This window comes from Aristolochia californica, unplaced genomic scaffold (genome assembly GCF_029961685.1).
Source record: "Aristolochia californica isolate CCGP_79_NKW_82.1479 unplaced genomic scaffold, dmAriCali1.0.hap1 SCAF_1, whole genome shotgun sequence".
NCBI classification, from domain to species: domain Eukaryota; kingdom Viridiplantae; phylum Streptophyta; class Magnoliopsida; order Piperales; family Aristolochiaceae; genus Aristolochia; species Aristolochia californica.
Window position 1 is genome coordinate 9,148,202 of NW_027181770.1, and position 15,891 is coordinate 9,164,092.

The 15,891-nt window shown below is 38.3% G+C and overlaps 2 protein-coding genes across 6 annotated transcripts; both read right to left on the reverse strand.

Moving 5' to 3' along the window:
- Positions 1-4,051: 4,051 nt before the first annotated feature.
- On the reverse strand, positions 4,052-5,710 carry LOC137958720 (protein SHORT-ROOT-like). The gene has a single exon (XM_068805818.1). It carries the CDS (start codon positions 5,664-5,666, stop codon positions 4,377-4,379), a length of 1,290 nt encoding a protein of 429 aa, XP_068661919.1. The 5' UTR covers positions 5,667-5,710; the 3' UTR covers positions 4,052-4,376.
- Positions 5,711-10,034: 4,324 nt separating this feature from the next.
- On the reverse strand, positions 10,035-15,723 carry LOC137958730 (uncharacterized). 5 transcript variants are annotated; one of them, XM_068805863.1, is made up of 11 exons: positions 15,506-15,723; positions 14,806-15,002; positions 14,650-14,710; positions 14,270-14,318; positions 13,530-13,584; positions 13,026-13,113; positions 12,434-12,552; positions 11,178-11,271; positions 10,847-11,001; positions 10,684-10,770; positions 10,035-10,352 (listed from the first exon to the last, which is right to left on the reverse strand). In XM_068805863.1, the coding sequence occupies exons 1-10, from the start codon at positions 15,711-15,713 to the stop codon at positions 10,711-10,713; spliced, it is 1,086 nt and encodes a 361-aa protein (XP_068661964.1). In that variant the 5' UTR covers positions 15,714-15,723; the 3' UTR covers positions 10,035-10,352; positions 10,684-10,710. The 5 variants fall into 5 exon arrangements, with proteins under 5 accessions (XP_068661964.1, XP_068661947.1, XP_068661954.1 ...); XM_068805846.1 differs by having other exon boundaries at positions 10,035-10,424; XM_068805853.1 differs by having other exon boundaries at positions 10,662-10,770.
- Between the last annotated feature and the right edge of the window lie 168 nt (positions 15,724-15,891).

The window sequence follows — 15,891 nt, forward strand, 5'->3', positions numbered from 1 at the left end:
ATCTATTACTCGAGAAGGTGTTCAATTGATGAGGTAGGCAGCAGATTTGACAGCTTTGCCCCAATAAAATCGAGGCATGTTCATGCCAAAGAGGGAGGCACGCACTACTTCCAAAAGTTGTCTATTCTTCCTTTCTGCCAATCCATTTTGTTGGGGAGTATAGGTGCAAGAGGTCTGATGACGAATTCCATGATGGGTCAAAATTTTTTCGAAAGAAGCATTGACAAACTCAGTACCATTGTCAGATTGCAAAACACGAATCTGTTTTTGGTATTGAGTATGTATCATTTTGTAGAATTTCTGAAAGTCTAGACACACATCACTCTTTTTTATAAACAGAGATACCCACGTCATTCTAGTGCATTCATCAATAAATGTAACAAAGTAATGAGCTCTAGAAATAGAGGAAACCTTGGCTAGACCCCAAACATCAGAATGAATAATTTCAAAATGTTCGACACTTTTATTCAAACTCGGTAAATAAGAGATACGGTGACTCTTAGTCAGTTCACTGGTGTCACAATGAAAATCCAAATCATTCAAACCTGAAAAAAAGTTGTGGTTGCAATTTTTTAAGATAACCAAAGGAAAGATGGCCTAATCTTCAGTGCCATAACCATATAGTTGTTTGAGCAGTATCTTCACTGCTAGCTTGATTTACCCGATTGATTTTCAATCTCCCATTCTCTGTCAACTCAAAATAGTAGAGTTTGCCCCGTCTAACACCATAACCAAGAATCTTCCAGGTTAAAATGTCCTAAAAGACACAAAATGAATGCCAGAAGGTTATAATACAAGCAAGAGTGGAAGTAATTTGGCTAATAGAAAAAAGATTGTATTCAAGAGATGGAACCACAAGGACAATTTATAATGTAAGATTATTATATAATATAACAGATCTTTCCCCAATAATGGGAGAGGTACTACCATGGGCTGTTGAAATAACAGATTGCGAAGAAGGTAGGATAGATTGTAACTGGCTGGGATCCCTTGTCATGTGATCGGATACACCTGTATTAATAATCCAAGTTCTATTCTTAGAATTTATAGAGAATATTGATGTTTTACCTTGAATACTTGGATGGGCAACATTTGTCGTAGGTAGCTATTGATTGTCTTCTGCGGATGTCACCATTGCTTTCCCAACAATCTTTTACAGGTTTTTTTTTAAAAATCCCACCACTCCGGATAGCCAATAATCTCATAACAACGTTGTTGCAAATGTCTTTTTTCTCCGTAGTGAGTGCATACCCAATTGTTACCTTTTCCAGAGGATTGAGTGTTTCGACTGCTTGATGATCCTTGTCGGTTTTGGTTGACCAACATAGCTGAGTTCTTTGAGATTGGACGATAACTACCCATTGTCTGTCTCTGTTGATATTCTCGTTTGACATATGCATATGTGCTCTCCAAATCAAGTTTGGGGTCTCTTCGCAAGATTTCTCCACGAACCTGATCAAACTCAGAGTCAAGCCCATTGAGAAAAATATGAACTCGAAGCCTAGCCATTGCAGAGTGTAACTGGATTAACACTTCAACTGTTCCTTCCTGAGATGTAGTTCTATGATCAATCTCCTGAAAAATAGCAACCAGTTCATTGTAGTACGTGGATAATGGTCTACCATTTTGTTTGGTAGAAAATGATCTCTGGTTCAGCTCAAATATACAGGTTTCGTCTAATCCATCATAGAACGTTGTTTATACGGCTTCCCATATCTCCTTGGCAGTGGAGAGGCAAATAAATCGTTGCATTAGTAACATGCTCATTGAGTCGATAAACCAACTTTTTACTCTTTGATTTTCAGTAATCCATTCTCCAAGATTGGGATCTCCAGACGCGGGTTTTCTCATTTCGCCAATGAGATATTCAGATTTGTTGCGAGCACCAATTCACATCTCACATGAGCTGGGACCATAATGAATAATTGGTCTCATCGAGGATGATTCCAGTTGTAAATGCAGAATTGTCTTGGTGGACGATAATCTGCGGTGATGGGATAAGTTCGGTTAATGCGCCTATAGTGGTAGCCATCAATTTCTATCACTATATTATCCAGAATAATCCCAATCACAACTTCGCCCGGTTTGGTTCGGGTCCGGTCACATCCAGTTCTGGTCCGGTTCGATTCCGGCCCGGGTCAGTTTTGGTCCTGTCCGGTTTGGTCCGGTCGTGGTCCGATTCGGATCCACTAGGTTGACCCGTCGGTCTGGATTGGTTCCGTCGACAGATAAATAAAGAAACAATAGTTCCTAAGTTAAAAAAAATTATTCACCTTTCTCCTTCAGCGATAGCGACGAAGCGTCGGCTTCCTTCTGCGACGGCGGTGGTCGACGGCGGTTCTGTCAGCTTTCTCAAGTCCGAGTCCCGTCGACGTTCAGGTTGTGGCTTGGTGTTACGGTGATGAACGAAAGGAGATACGGCTCAGTGTTCGGGGACGACAGAGTGTCTGTAGTGCGATGGTATGGTCTTCGATGATAACGGAGATGGTAGTGCAGTCGTTGGCAATCGACAATGACGTTCTTTCGGCTACGGGACCGTTGGGCTACTGAGTTGCAGAAAATAGAGTTCTGCAACTTCCTTTGGCAACGATTTTTTCTAGCTACCTCCTTCGGCGACTTCTGCGACAACGGGAACACTTAGCTCTGATCTTCGGCGACAGAAAGGAGAAGAGAATTCTCCCGCTCTGATACCATGTAAAACCAAGACACAAAGAATGGTTTCAAAGAATGTTTTCCGATGATATATTTTTCTTCATTTAGGAGGCTATTTATAATACATTACATGCTGATTTTAGGTCTAATTTGGATCATAAAATCAAGGAACAAAATCACGGATTGGAACAGAATCATAGAAACAATCCGTTTCCTACAATCATGCTAATCAATTTTACATACAATTCATTACAAGTTTGCAAACATGTAGATTTGGATTACCACTTCATTCGAGAACAAGTTCAGAGTGGCGTTCTTCGGTGTTACTCAGTCTCCTCTATTGACCACTTAATAAATGCTTTCACCAAACCACTTCCGCGAACACGCTTCATCCTCTTGAAGACCAATATTGGACTCTCATCTCGAAGTTTCATCTTGCGGGGGTGTGATAGAGATAACGGATTATCTTGCAATACTTATATGTAATTGTATCTTTCAACACTTATCACGTAATCGATAAACTTTTATCACGTAATCTATAAACTATAAATACATGCGATTCAAGAAAGTAATACATGGCAAAATATTCTTCATTCTAGTTCCTATAGGTCTTTGGAGTCAGTCAGGTTTTTGTAAGTTCTTAAGCTAGATTTAGGACAAATATTAGCTCTAGAAGCTGGATTCAGTGCAAGTGCTCCAAAGCCGAAGTACTCGAAGAGTTGGACTCTGGGCAAGTCCAAAACCGAACTTAGAGAGACGCACAGACCATAAAAGGGTCAATTAGCAAGTTACGGAAAGATTGGAGAGACAAAAGAGAAGTGAATTAACAAAGAAGGAAACCTCGAAATAATCTCATGGAAGAGATGGTGACTAAGAAGCGGTGATGGCTACTTTTCATCAGCCTTATCTAAATCCAGAAAAGTAGCTTCCACTACCCGGGTGGGGGGACCTGCAAATTCCTCCAGTCTCCAGGCTAGTGTTTGGAAGTGACGAGACAAGAAGACATTTCTGGGATTCTGATTAGGTACATTATGCAGGCCACCAAGGTTGCATTTACTCCTTTATGTCAACTTGTGGACCCACAAGCTCACCTTCGGTGCTTGTCATTCTGCAACTCTTCACATTTCTATTATTGATTACAGTGTTACAAATGATTGAAACTTCTGCTCTCTTATCAATTATACATGGATAATATTCTTGCACTACTTCCATTCCATTGTTCTACAATACGTATACATATTTAAAAGAAAAACAAAGGAGGTATATCGGCAGTGGGAAAGTTGGTGGGAGAGAAAGAAACGAAATCTAAACATCTGAAGCAGAGTTGAATATTGATCTAATATGGCTAAATCACAAGAGAGATGCAACTGAGAGTTCACATTTCAATTTGCCTGTTATATGTGGATTAGAACATATAAGAAGATCGCATCAAAACAACAAGGTGAAGTTGAGAAAGAAAAAAACAGCTCGCCACAGCAATGGGACGTAAAAGGAGATAATCAAGGCCTGCAAAGTGCAAAAGAACATCCACCACCAAACAAAGAAAACGAAAACTAAAGGCTAAAAGCAACATGAATCAATCCCAAATCACGATTTTTTTTATTTTTTTTTTGGATACACATTGAAGACTCAAAATTTCCAACCCATATATCTCCTGTCCAAAACCCTAATTCTCTCCTGACCAGAGAAAGAAGAAGAAGAATTATCCAGAGACTTGATCGGTACTAACTGGTTGGCTTCCAGGCTGAAGCCCAGACAACTGCTTCTTCCTTCCACATCAAGTACAGTCCGGACTCGTCTCCCTCGGCCTGCACGAACGACCACCCTGCTTTGTACCGTTTCAATAGTGACTTCACGTCATCCACCGCGTCTTCGCTCAACCCAAATGGAGAGAAGGCTTCCTTGAGCTTTAAGCACCATTGTCCTCCCCTCTGCCTTCTCTCACAGTCGATCCCTCCCTCGTTCTGATCACACGCTAGTACGCGGACTATGCTCCTGGAACATTCCCTTTCCAGCATCAGTCTTTCATGGCTGGTCGGGACAAAGCTCTCCTCCAGCATCTCGAAGAATAGGCCGTAGAACCTCAAGCACTCGTCGAAGCACTTGACGAAATCGTCCCTTGATCCGGTGAAGTCCGCTTCTTCTTCCACCACTGTCACGACCTTGGGTTGGAGTGACCGGAGCATGCTGATCACCGCCCCCTGTGCCTTGGCGTCTACCCGTCGTAATGCACCGATGCAGTTCACGGCGACCGCTTCTTCTTCTCGCAACCCCAATTCCTCCCTCGTGAGGTCCGCCAGGCGATCCAATCCGCTCACGACGTGAAACTCGAAGGGGACACCCATGAGTCGGGCGAATTTCTCCATCCTCCGCCCGATTTCCCTCATGACGGACCGGGCGGCCGCCGAAGTCACCACCACCGTCAGGCGCAAAGACGGAGTCTCGTCGTTCTTCGTGGCCAGGGCTTCCAACAGGGTCGGCCACTGAGTGCAGTAAGTGTTACTGATGTCGACGATGTGCAACTTCGTCTCCCCTTCCATGGCTTCCAGTATAGCTCCATTGGCCGCGACGTGGCCGAACGTAGTCCAGGGACTGACCTCCTGAAACTTGAGTATCACTTTCCTAGCCGACTCAAACGAGTGACTCTTCTCCGCCACCGAAGACAGCGTCTTGTGGCAACGATCGCCGGAGTCCGTCGCCTTGCAGAAGAGAGCTTGCAAGAAGTGAGAAGCCAGCTTCTGTTCAGTATCTCCGTAAGGCGATGCGAGCTCGTTCAGCATCCACAATAGGTGATGAATCCTGGTGGAATCCTTGTCGGAGATGGCCTTGGCGCACTCCTGGAGGAGCCTAGCCGCCCATTTCCCGGTGGCGGCGGAATCACCGGAGTCGGAGGAGGGATTGACGGACGTTGAAGTGTGATTTGTGTGGGATTGGCTGGAGCTTTGCATGATTTCTTGGGCATGGCTTTGTAGGTTTGTGGGAAGGGAGTGTGGAGTATAGAGGGAGATGTCCATGTTATGGTATCAGGTTAGCATCCATGGATGATGATCCAAGAGGAGAGAAGAGGGAAAGAGGAGAGACAATATGGAAAACCCTGGTATTTTTATATCCCACACATATTATAAACCAAACTATTCTAAGTTTTATTTAATTGTATTTGATACTAACATATGTATTATATGATAAAAAGGGAATAACATGACTTAATAAAAACAAATTTGGATAATTCAAAATCTGATCACTTGTCTTACTAAAGCAATTTTTATGGCGAAATATGATAGATAGAGGTGGTTTTAATGTCTCTAAGACAAGGTCAGGGTCACATCCCTAAGACATATAAACCACCAACAAGGGTACAAAACATAAACTTATTTTACTCCTTAAAAAAGAACCCTCTCTTTCTCTTCTTTCTTCACCTGTAAGCATCCATGGAGACCAAAGTCCATTCCATCACAATCTTCCCTTTCATTTTTTTTCTCCATTTAAAATTCTATTAAGGGGGGTATCTAGATCAAGTTTATTCGTTACTAGGGTTTGGAGAAAAAGGACAAGACGACTGCATGACCCTCGTCACCTACCAATCATTGAGGAAATGCAGATTGTAAAGGAAAAGGAGAAAGATGTGATGTTGTGGCCTTTTTTAAGGATACCCTTTCATCTTCTCCAACTCTTCTCCAGCATCTCTTCTCTGAAGCCTGCGAGACCCACATCACATGTCTCCGCAGAAATATGATCAGTTTCGAGCAACAGACAATTTCCAGACAAATATGAGCAGTTTTTAAATGCGAAAGCGAATGCCAGGCGATTAGAATAAGAAGTGCCTGGCGAGTTTTAAGTTTTTGAAGCATGATGATGCCAAAGGCTGATATAAATTTAAAGACAGAATGTTCCAAGAAGCTTAATGGTTTAATAGCTAGCTTCATCGGATGGAATGCCTGCAATTGCTCCTCAATTTGTTTAAGCAATACGAAAATTAAGAGATCCCCATGGAACTTCATTTCTCACTTCTCATTCTGATGGTTGTTAATAGCTACAGATTTGTTAAAGCAAAAGGAGGGGGTTACTCGTTGGGACTTTTCATTGGGATCCTTCCCATCTTCCTTCAAAATTTTTTACTCGTTTATCCATGGGTTGCAAAGTATAATACACCTCTCTCTCACTCGTTTTCTCTTAGAAGTCATTTTTCCGAGGCTTTAGGATTGAAGACAGGGAATTTTCGAAGGCAAGTAACCAAAACGGACTAAATGACCTCTTTTCTTGAACTGGATTTCCATGGCAAGCAGCTAGCCAAGGACAAGTACATGAAGCTCTTTTCTTGGACTAGGTTTTAAGCCACATTCTTTTGGACTTTGTCATTACACTTTTGACAAAAAATTGTAAAGCAAAAACTTTTTTTCATCAAGATAAAGTAGGTTGAATATAGAAAATAATTTTTCATGTGTACCCTTTCTCTTTCTTTTCTTTTCTCACATTTCTTTCCTACTTTCTCTCTCTAGTCCATTTTAAACTACAAAATATAGAATATTTCTCTCCTATTTTCTTCCTTTTTTCATTCTTTTCACGGCTTTTATGATGAAAGAACGATCTGTATTGCACCTACTGGACAAGTAAATGAAATCTAACGTGTATTCCTTTTGTTGAATGTGTTTAGTCTCTTCTACTAGTTTTTTAGACCCAAAAAAAGTTTCAGATGGTTAAAATAAATATTGAAGTGTTCGATAGAACTATGTTGTTAAGAAAAATGTATTATAATTAAAATAATTTCCTATTGATTTCTTTTTTTTTCTTTTGAGGCACTCCTCAGTTCCTCATCCATTTCCATTTGTAAAATCATTTTGGGCCTGTTAGTGTATCATGAGGGAAAGTGAAAATGAACTCAAATTCATTGTCACTTACCCAAATTGTTAGTGTGCGCCCACGAGGAAAAGTGAAAGTGAATAAACTATGTAATTCACTTTCATTCATTCCAGTGTAAAATGAGTGAAAGTGAATTCTGAGGGTTCACTTAGTTCATTCACTTTCACTCACTCAATCGACACTCTCTACATCCTCTTTTTTCTCGACGCTCCATGTATCCTCCTCTCTTGACACTCCCTGCATCCTCCTCTCTCTCGACGCTCCATGTATCCTCCTCTCTTGACGCTCCCTGCATCCTCATCTCTGCTTCCCAACCCTCATCTCTCTCGTCTCTCTCGACATTATGGTCTTTGTCATCTCGCCATGGTGTCATGTTGCCTCCTCTCGTCATCTCGTTGTGTTGTCGTGCCCTCGACGCCTTCCTCTCAATCGTCTCACTAAACCCTATCCTCGCTCATTATCTATTTTACCCAACCACCTTCTCTCAACTCTTCTCTTTCTTCGATTTCCCCCATTCGGCTTCGATTTTTTTCTCTTTCTTGAATTTCCCCCTTTTGGCTTCAATTTGCCTCTCGCATTATCTATTTTCCCCAACTGCCATCTCCCAATTCTTATTTTTCTTCAATTTCACCCCATTCGACTTCAATTTCTCTCTTTCTTTGATTTCCCCATTTCAGCTTCAAATTCCCTCTCGCATTATTGATTTCCCCAACTACCTTCTCTCAACTCTTCTCTTTCTTCGATTTCCCCCACTTAGCTTATATGTCTCTCTTTCTTCGATTTCCCCCTTTCAGCTTCAATTTCCTTTTGGTATTCTCTTTTCCCCAACTGCCATTTCTTAGCTCTTATCTTTCTTCGATTTCTCTCTTTCTTTGATTTTTCCCTTTTGGCTTCAATTTCCCTCTCACATTATCTTTTTTCCCCAATCACCTTCTCTCAACTCCTCCCTTTCTTCGATTTCCCCTTAAGGTATTTTATTTTTATATTTTTTATAATTAATTACACTAATAATTTTATTTTACTTCATAATTATACTATTAATTTATACTACATTAAAATCTATCTTATGTTATTAATAAAATATCATATTTATTTATTTATTATATTTGTTACACTTAAATTAAATTAAATTATTAATTTAAGAGTGATAATTTGTTAAGTTGTGGAGCCTAATCAACGCCTTACATTGAGTTAGTACATAGATCGACCTTCATGGTAAGGTTGTCGTGGGGGTGGAGCCCCCGCCAGATCTACGATATATTGACTGTTATTTCATTAAGGGCAGTTTGGGATTTTCACTCTTGTAAAATGGTTGCCTTATTTTTCTTTTTATAATTGGGAGGGTGCCACTATTAGGGTTTGATCATTCATTTGAGGAGCATTTTGAGTTGCGGCCCAAGAGAGAGGTTAGAGAAAATACATGTAAGTGTGTACAATTCTCTTGTAAACTATTTCATCTTTATAGTGGATTACTGTAGCAGCGAAAGACACGACGTAGTCTCACCTTGAGGTGAACCTGTATAAATTTTGTGTTTTTTTCAGTGCTTGTTTTTTCCTTCTTCTGTATTTATTATTATTGCTCTAATTAGCTTGGAATTAAGACGTTTAACTCCTTAAGATATTTATAAATTAAGAATTTGATCAAGTATCTAGACATTATAAAAGTAAACATTTTTGTTTGAGTATTTTATATTTTATAAATAATTAAATTAATAATTTAATTTTAACTTGTGATTATTGTATTAATATAGTCTAAACTACAATTTATTTTAATTTATTAATAAAATATCTTATTTTATTATTTATTTTATTAATATATTTTAATATTATATGTAATTACTAATTATAAAAGTAACCATGTTTTTTTAGGTATATTATAAAAGTAACTTATTCTCTTGTTTTCACTACATTTTCTAATTTATACACTAACACAAGAAAGTACTTTCTAGTACACTTTCTAACGTGAAAAAATGATTTACTTTCTATTTCACTTTCACTTTTCATTTCCCTTCCTCCATAAAAGTGCACTAACCCCTCATTTGCGACCTTAAAAGGAAAATATTAACAAAAATGTTTGTTAGTTTTGAAGTAACAATTACTATGAAAATCATATGTTTTTGGTAAGAATTCTATGTAACAAATGGCTACAGAAAGGGCTAACAATTTACTTGATAACCACAACCTCTTGTTTGGATAGATATAGAAAAATGATGTGCCTCAACCTCTTGTTTGGATAAATATAGAAAAATGATGTGCCTCGGCTCTCTTTATTTTCTTCTCTCCTATTCATATTTCTCTTGGGTAACCAAAATCTAACATGTTTTCCTTTTCTGAGTGTGTTCAGATATCTTTATACAACTTGATCCAATAAATCTCTTGACCCGAGTACGAAAAACCTTCTGATCAATGACTATTTCAGCCGTCCAATCATGATCGAATGACTGAGATAACCATTTCGCATGTTTTGCACCAAATGATTTTTTATATTGGATCAATGGCACTCTTGACCTTGTCAGATTTCATCAGCCAGTTGATTAAAGAAGAATCATAATCCAAGAAAGAATTGCTCTCATCGAGTCAGAATAAACAAAACAATCTAGCCTCCAAGCTAGTTTATTTTCACATTCATAATTGGAACCAAACATAAATCTGGGCCACCGTAGAGGACAGGAAACGACTCAAGTGCCAAAATTCATCTGCTTAAAAAGAAACGACCCGTGGGTTCGTTGTCAATCAGGTCAACTATCTCCACTGATGTCTTCTGCTCAGCTCTATGCCATTATTCCCAACTTTTTCTCTTCGAACGTCCACAGTGATCAGAAGTTCAGCTCCGTACTCGTACCCTTTTCAGTGACAGAAATAAGACATTACCTAAATGCTGGAACCCGCTTGGCTGTGTCGAAATCAGTCTAGGACTGTCAAAGAAAAAGTGATTCTGACAGTTTGAGTTCCACTTAAATTTACACTTTCTGCAGGCATACCCCTTAATGGAGTTTCATGTTTTCCAAGTCAAGATTGAGACATTAGTGGGTAGCAGAGGTGCGTATTCAATTTAAGGCGCTGAACTTAAACCTACAGCAGCAGTTACACACACACACACACACACAAAAAGAAGCAAAAATCCACTTAACAACTTCAAAAGTTCAACTTACTGCCCTTCTTCAAAATCTGTACCTCAGGACCAGTATAATTAACAGGAAACTAATGCTTCCATCCATTGGAGTAGCCGTCCTCTGTATATGGCTCAAGAAACCCTATGAACTGGCATAGCATGAACAAATTTTAGGATATCAGCGGATATGCGTGAGAAGAAGATGAGATTGATTTAATAAAGTACCTTTAAACCATCTTGAGACCAGCGCGCACCATAGCCTTCCACAACCCTGATCTCAAAAACACCACCATGGGGTTGCATGATATAGACATTCATCCAACAACAGTTGGTTATTAAGTGACTAATGACTTTTAAGGCAGTCTGGTTTTTATCATAATCTGAAAGAAGCAATAAGAGTAATCATTCCTTCAAGTTGGATGAAAAGCAACAATCTGCCAAGTGTAAAACACAATATGATATATTTCTGACAAACTTTATCATGTAAATCTTTTTTAGGTCTAGTTTGATGAAGGGTTCTTCATAAAACAGGTACCGTTCCAGATCAAGTACTTGCCATTTCCACTAAAAGCACCCCACCAGCTATTCCTGCTCCGGCTGACATGCTTAGATAATGCCCTTGCACCAGTTGTTAAGGTACTGCCTTTAACCTCCAATTCAACAAGCAGAAAGACATAATTACATAAGAGAAAATCCTTTTGACTATGATAGACATTCTAGCAGTTTTTCTCTCAACTCAAGCTGGGCTTTCACAATTGTGTAGTCATACTATATAACAATTTTGGGTTAGATGTGATTTTCAACAGCCAGAATGTCTCTTTTATTGGCTTCAGTGTTTGGCATTGTCACCAGAGAATTCTACTTAAAACCTCAAGTTTGCAAGTTCAAGTCTGAGTTACATGAAAAACAAATAAGAGCATTTTTTCAGACAGAATGTTCACAACAAATTACAGCATCATTCTTTAGCATAGAGACAGAGACAAAAAAAAAAAAAAAAAAAAGGAGAAGAGTGATCATCAAGAATGTGGACCTCACATTCTGATGATGAGGTACAATGAATGATGACAACAGAGCTGATCTTGAAGGAGGTAGTGCATCCGGAACTGTGCCTGCAGTTTGCACCAAACCCAAAGTTCTTCCTATACCACTATAACCCAACCCCCGAAAAACAAAAACAAAAAATCCGAAGGCTTTCTTATTTAAGGCAGGACATGATATTGCATGCATCAATTGGCAATGACATCACAAGCACAATAAAAGCTGAACCTAGCATGATGAATGATGAGATACGATTTGTAAAACAATAATTTACAAATTAGAGTATCCCTTCTACTTAGTCGTAGCTCAGATGTCTTCCCACAATCACGTCTTCGAATTTTCATGCAAAATTTCCTGGCCAGCTACTTGTTGGGGTTGATCCTGTGATGGTTATTAGCAGGTGCAAAAATAACATGGATCCAACTTGGGGGTTCAGCCATATCTTTGATGAAATTTTTTATATTTTTCATGCATTTCAAGCTCTCGGTACCATGTATTAAGATGAGCAAATGGTTTTGTTAAAAAAAGGGCTATTCTACAACAGCTTGTGTGCACAATAACCTCCCCACCCCCTCTTAGTTTTGTCTTGTTTTTGACTTTTCCATTTTAATAAAATTTGCTCACTATTCACCCCCCCCCCCCCCCCCCCCGCCCCCCAAAAAAAAAAAAAAAAAGTCTATTCCGATCATCTACAAATTATTTGATAAAATGGACAATAAAGAACCCGTGTTTGCCATTCCTCGAACTGGCTCGTTGAAACACCTGAGAACTTACAGAAAGTATGCTTGTCACATGAATGTATGGTTGATCAGCTGGTCTTGAAACAGAAATTCCAAGGACACTGTTGATCTTTTCCTTCTCTTTTGTGTAAAATTTTCGGTAAATCTGCACACCTGGAATATCAAATTACCTAAAATCAGGAAAATAAAGATTTTTCCTTTAGTTTTTCTTTTCATGAACACAATGAGAAAGAGATTTCTAAGAAAAAGAAGAGAATGAAAGAGGACAAGAGTTTCCTATTGTTCGTTTCTTCGACAATGGATTTTATTTTATCATTCTTTTCACCTTCCAGACTCTTTGTTATCCTTTTTTTCCTCTTCATTCAAGTTTTGGATTATCAATTTCAAAGACTTCACACACTCTCCATGCTCGACTCCTATTTGAATTCTTAGATGATATGAAATGTAATTATCAAGATATGGCTTTTACTCCATAAATGGAGTAGAAAAAGCAAACACACCTGCTGCATTTCAGAAAAGTTTTATACAGGTTAAAGAACATCACTTTATTTCTTTAAGTAAATAAACCAAATCCTTCATCATATATACAAAATGACAATTAGGATTCAATTAGATAATGCATCTACCTTCTTCAATACTTGTGATGCCAGGAAGAACTTTGGAGAGGCCCTCTGCTTTCATCATCTCGGAGAATGAAGGATACTGTCTGACACACTGCATTGTATAGAACATGTATCTTATGATCTCAAAAGTATTTGGCAACTTACTGCTACGAACTGAGGTGAATATTAATCAAGAAAGCAACATGCAATATATACAACCATGTTTTTGGGAATTTGCTTCAACATGAAGCCTATTATTACTACTGAAGTTCTAAAACGCACTCACATAATACTAAATTGCAACAGAATAATTAGGATTTCTTTCTGTACCTTTAAATTTTATCCCAAGTTTCTTCATTGTCAGAAGATTAGAAGGCCCCATTTTTCAGAAAACAAGAGAACTTAACATTATTAGGATTACCAAAATTATGTATGTTTTTATGAGCTCATGAAAAAATAAAAGAAAAAATTCCTATTATTGAATAGTTATCCTCCAGTATAAGGGAAACAAATGCCAAGCATAGTCACCTGAACCTCCAGCAACAAACATTTGTTAAAGAGTAGCAGATCACCTGGTGCAATTCTGAGGAAGAAACGAGCAAACAAACAGACAAGCACATAAAGGATTACAGTCAGTCGATATGAAAGCCAAGCAGTACAAGGAGGAGGCAAGAGTAATCAGATTTCTGTTCTCCTTTTTTTTGTGTAAGTTTAGGTTTAAAACCCTTATATCAGAAAATGGCCAAAGGGTGCAGTCCTATGTCTATACACATCATGATGGAAAAGCAATTCTCCCAATAGAAAATTTCACAGTTTAATAAGAGGGAGATGGCCCTTTGCTCTACCAGCTAATCCATGTGACTTCGCACGCATCAACTGATGAATGACAGGAACAAGCAATGCACTTATAAAAGGATAGTCCAAATTGTGTAAATCAAAATTTTCATTAGCACATTAGAGTAGACAAACATTCCTTAGAATGGATTTTTATTCTTACTGCTAGTCAAATTCTACTAAGACATAGTGATAACCTTCTGTGACTGAGTGTGCACCAGAAGTGGGTAGAAATGTAGATGCAAAGTAACAAACCAACCGCATAGTCACAAGGAATAAGTATCCCTACATCACATTGTTGATAAGAGCACCCAAATTTTTTCAAGGAATAGATATTACAACTCAAAGAGATTTCTTTTTTGTCTTTTTGATAAAGGCATGCCAAAAACCTACCAATTTGTCCATCATTTTTTTTTCTTCGAAAAATCTCATACCTATTATAGTTGCCAACAGCACAACTTCCTTCCACTGTTTTAAGGCCATCTGTCAATAATTTCAAACTGTTTCTCAGAACGGAAGTCTAACATTTCTTTTTCTGAAAGTCATAACTTAAAATCCAGGTTATTAGTATCAGAAAATTAAAACAGAATCAGGAACTTTTAACTTGTTTCACAAGGTCATGCATTAACCCAGGTATAAAGCAAAAAAATAAAATAAAAAAGATTGGTCATGTACATAATATTGAATACTAAATTGCTAGAATATGACAATGCCCATAACATAAAGCATGACTAAGATTGTAACTTTAAACATATTTAATAGTCTTTTGCTACAATGTGAACAGTGCGAATTATAATAAAAACTGAAATATTACCTCTTAACTGCGTAAAAAAGGGTTCTTGGACATGAAGTTCAAACTCTACAGCGTTCAGGGTCTGTTAAATTACCAATATGCCGCTTAAGTGACATTTTAGGCTTGATCAGGAATAAAGAAACAGAAAAGTAATACATATAAAATGGTTTTACATAACTTCAACAGTGCTAATCCTTTCTCTGATAACAATCTGTTCCATTCATTTTCCTTTTGCTTTATCAGTTCACTTTCTTTGATATTTTCAATTCTATGGGACGCTCTCAATGAAGTCCCAGAAGTAATGCATCGGTACAAATTTGATGCCAGTCGCTTGTAAAGAGGGCATAAAGGGACGCCGTAATTATCCACAGCATCTGAAAATATGCAAATAAAAACATTCAACAGATAAAACAATTCAGTTTCTTTGTCTTTCCGTAGAAAAGAAGAATAGAAAAGCTGAAACAATTCAACTGTATTGAGGGATTTAACGCTCAAATTCACAAGATGAAATCCATCCCGTAATTCAAAGAACCGAAGCCTTCAACATTACTCTTGCCCTTCCGTCCCCTCAGACTACCAAATGCCACTATATATCCATGATAGCTGGAATAATTAATCCAGCGGGTCACATTAAAAACACAAACCAAAACATCACTTTGAAATGCAACAGGTCACAGATGATTCCTCAACATTTTTTTTGTTTTTTGTTTTAATTTCCAGAGAAATCCATCAATGGTTATCTGAGCAAGGTGCCGATCACCCATACCCAGCATCCCAGCTCAATATGTGCCCTCCCGCTTTACCATAAAGAGGCATCCGATAATAAGGAGTTAACGACCAAAATACCCAAGCGATGATACAAAATGAGCAAACTCACCTTTGCTGTGTATGTGGTTGTCCCCCTCGTCTCTGAGGAGCTCGGAGCAGTACTGCTTTGAAAGCCCTAGTTCAGTTGTCCGAAGCTTATCGTCCTTGAAAGAGGACAAAACGTATCTCAAATTCTCGTCGATACAGTCTGAGAGGACGACAGGGAAGAGACATGGAGAAGGGTAGCGAGGGTGTCTGCATGTTTCTTTGGTCGACATCCCGCTAGGAACACCTAACCGCCAAGGCTCAACTGAGAGGAGTCAAATTTATCTATTTGATTTTTTTATTATATAAAATGACAGTAAAATAAAAAAACGTTGGAATATTTATTTTAAACAGATAATTATTTTTATAAAATATATACTTTTTTTATACTAAATATATAACTATTTCTAT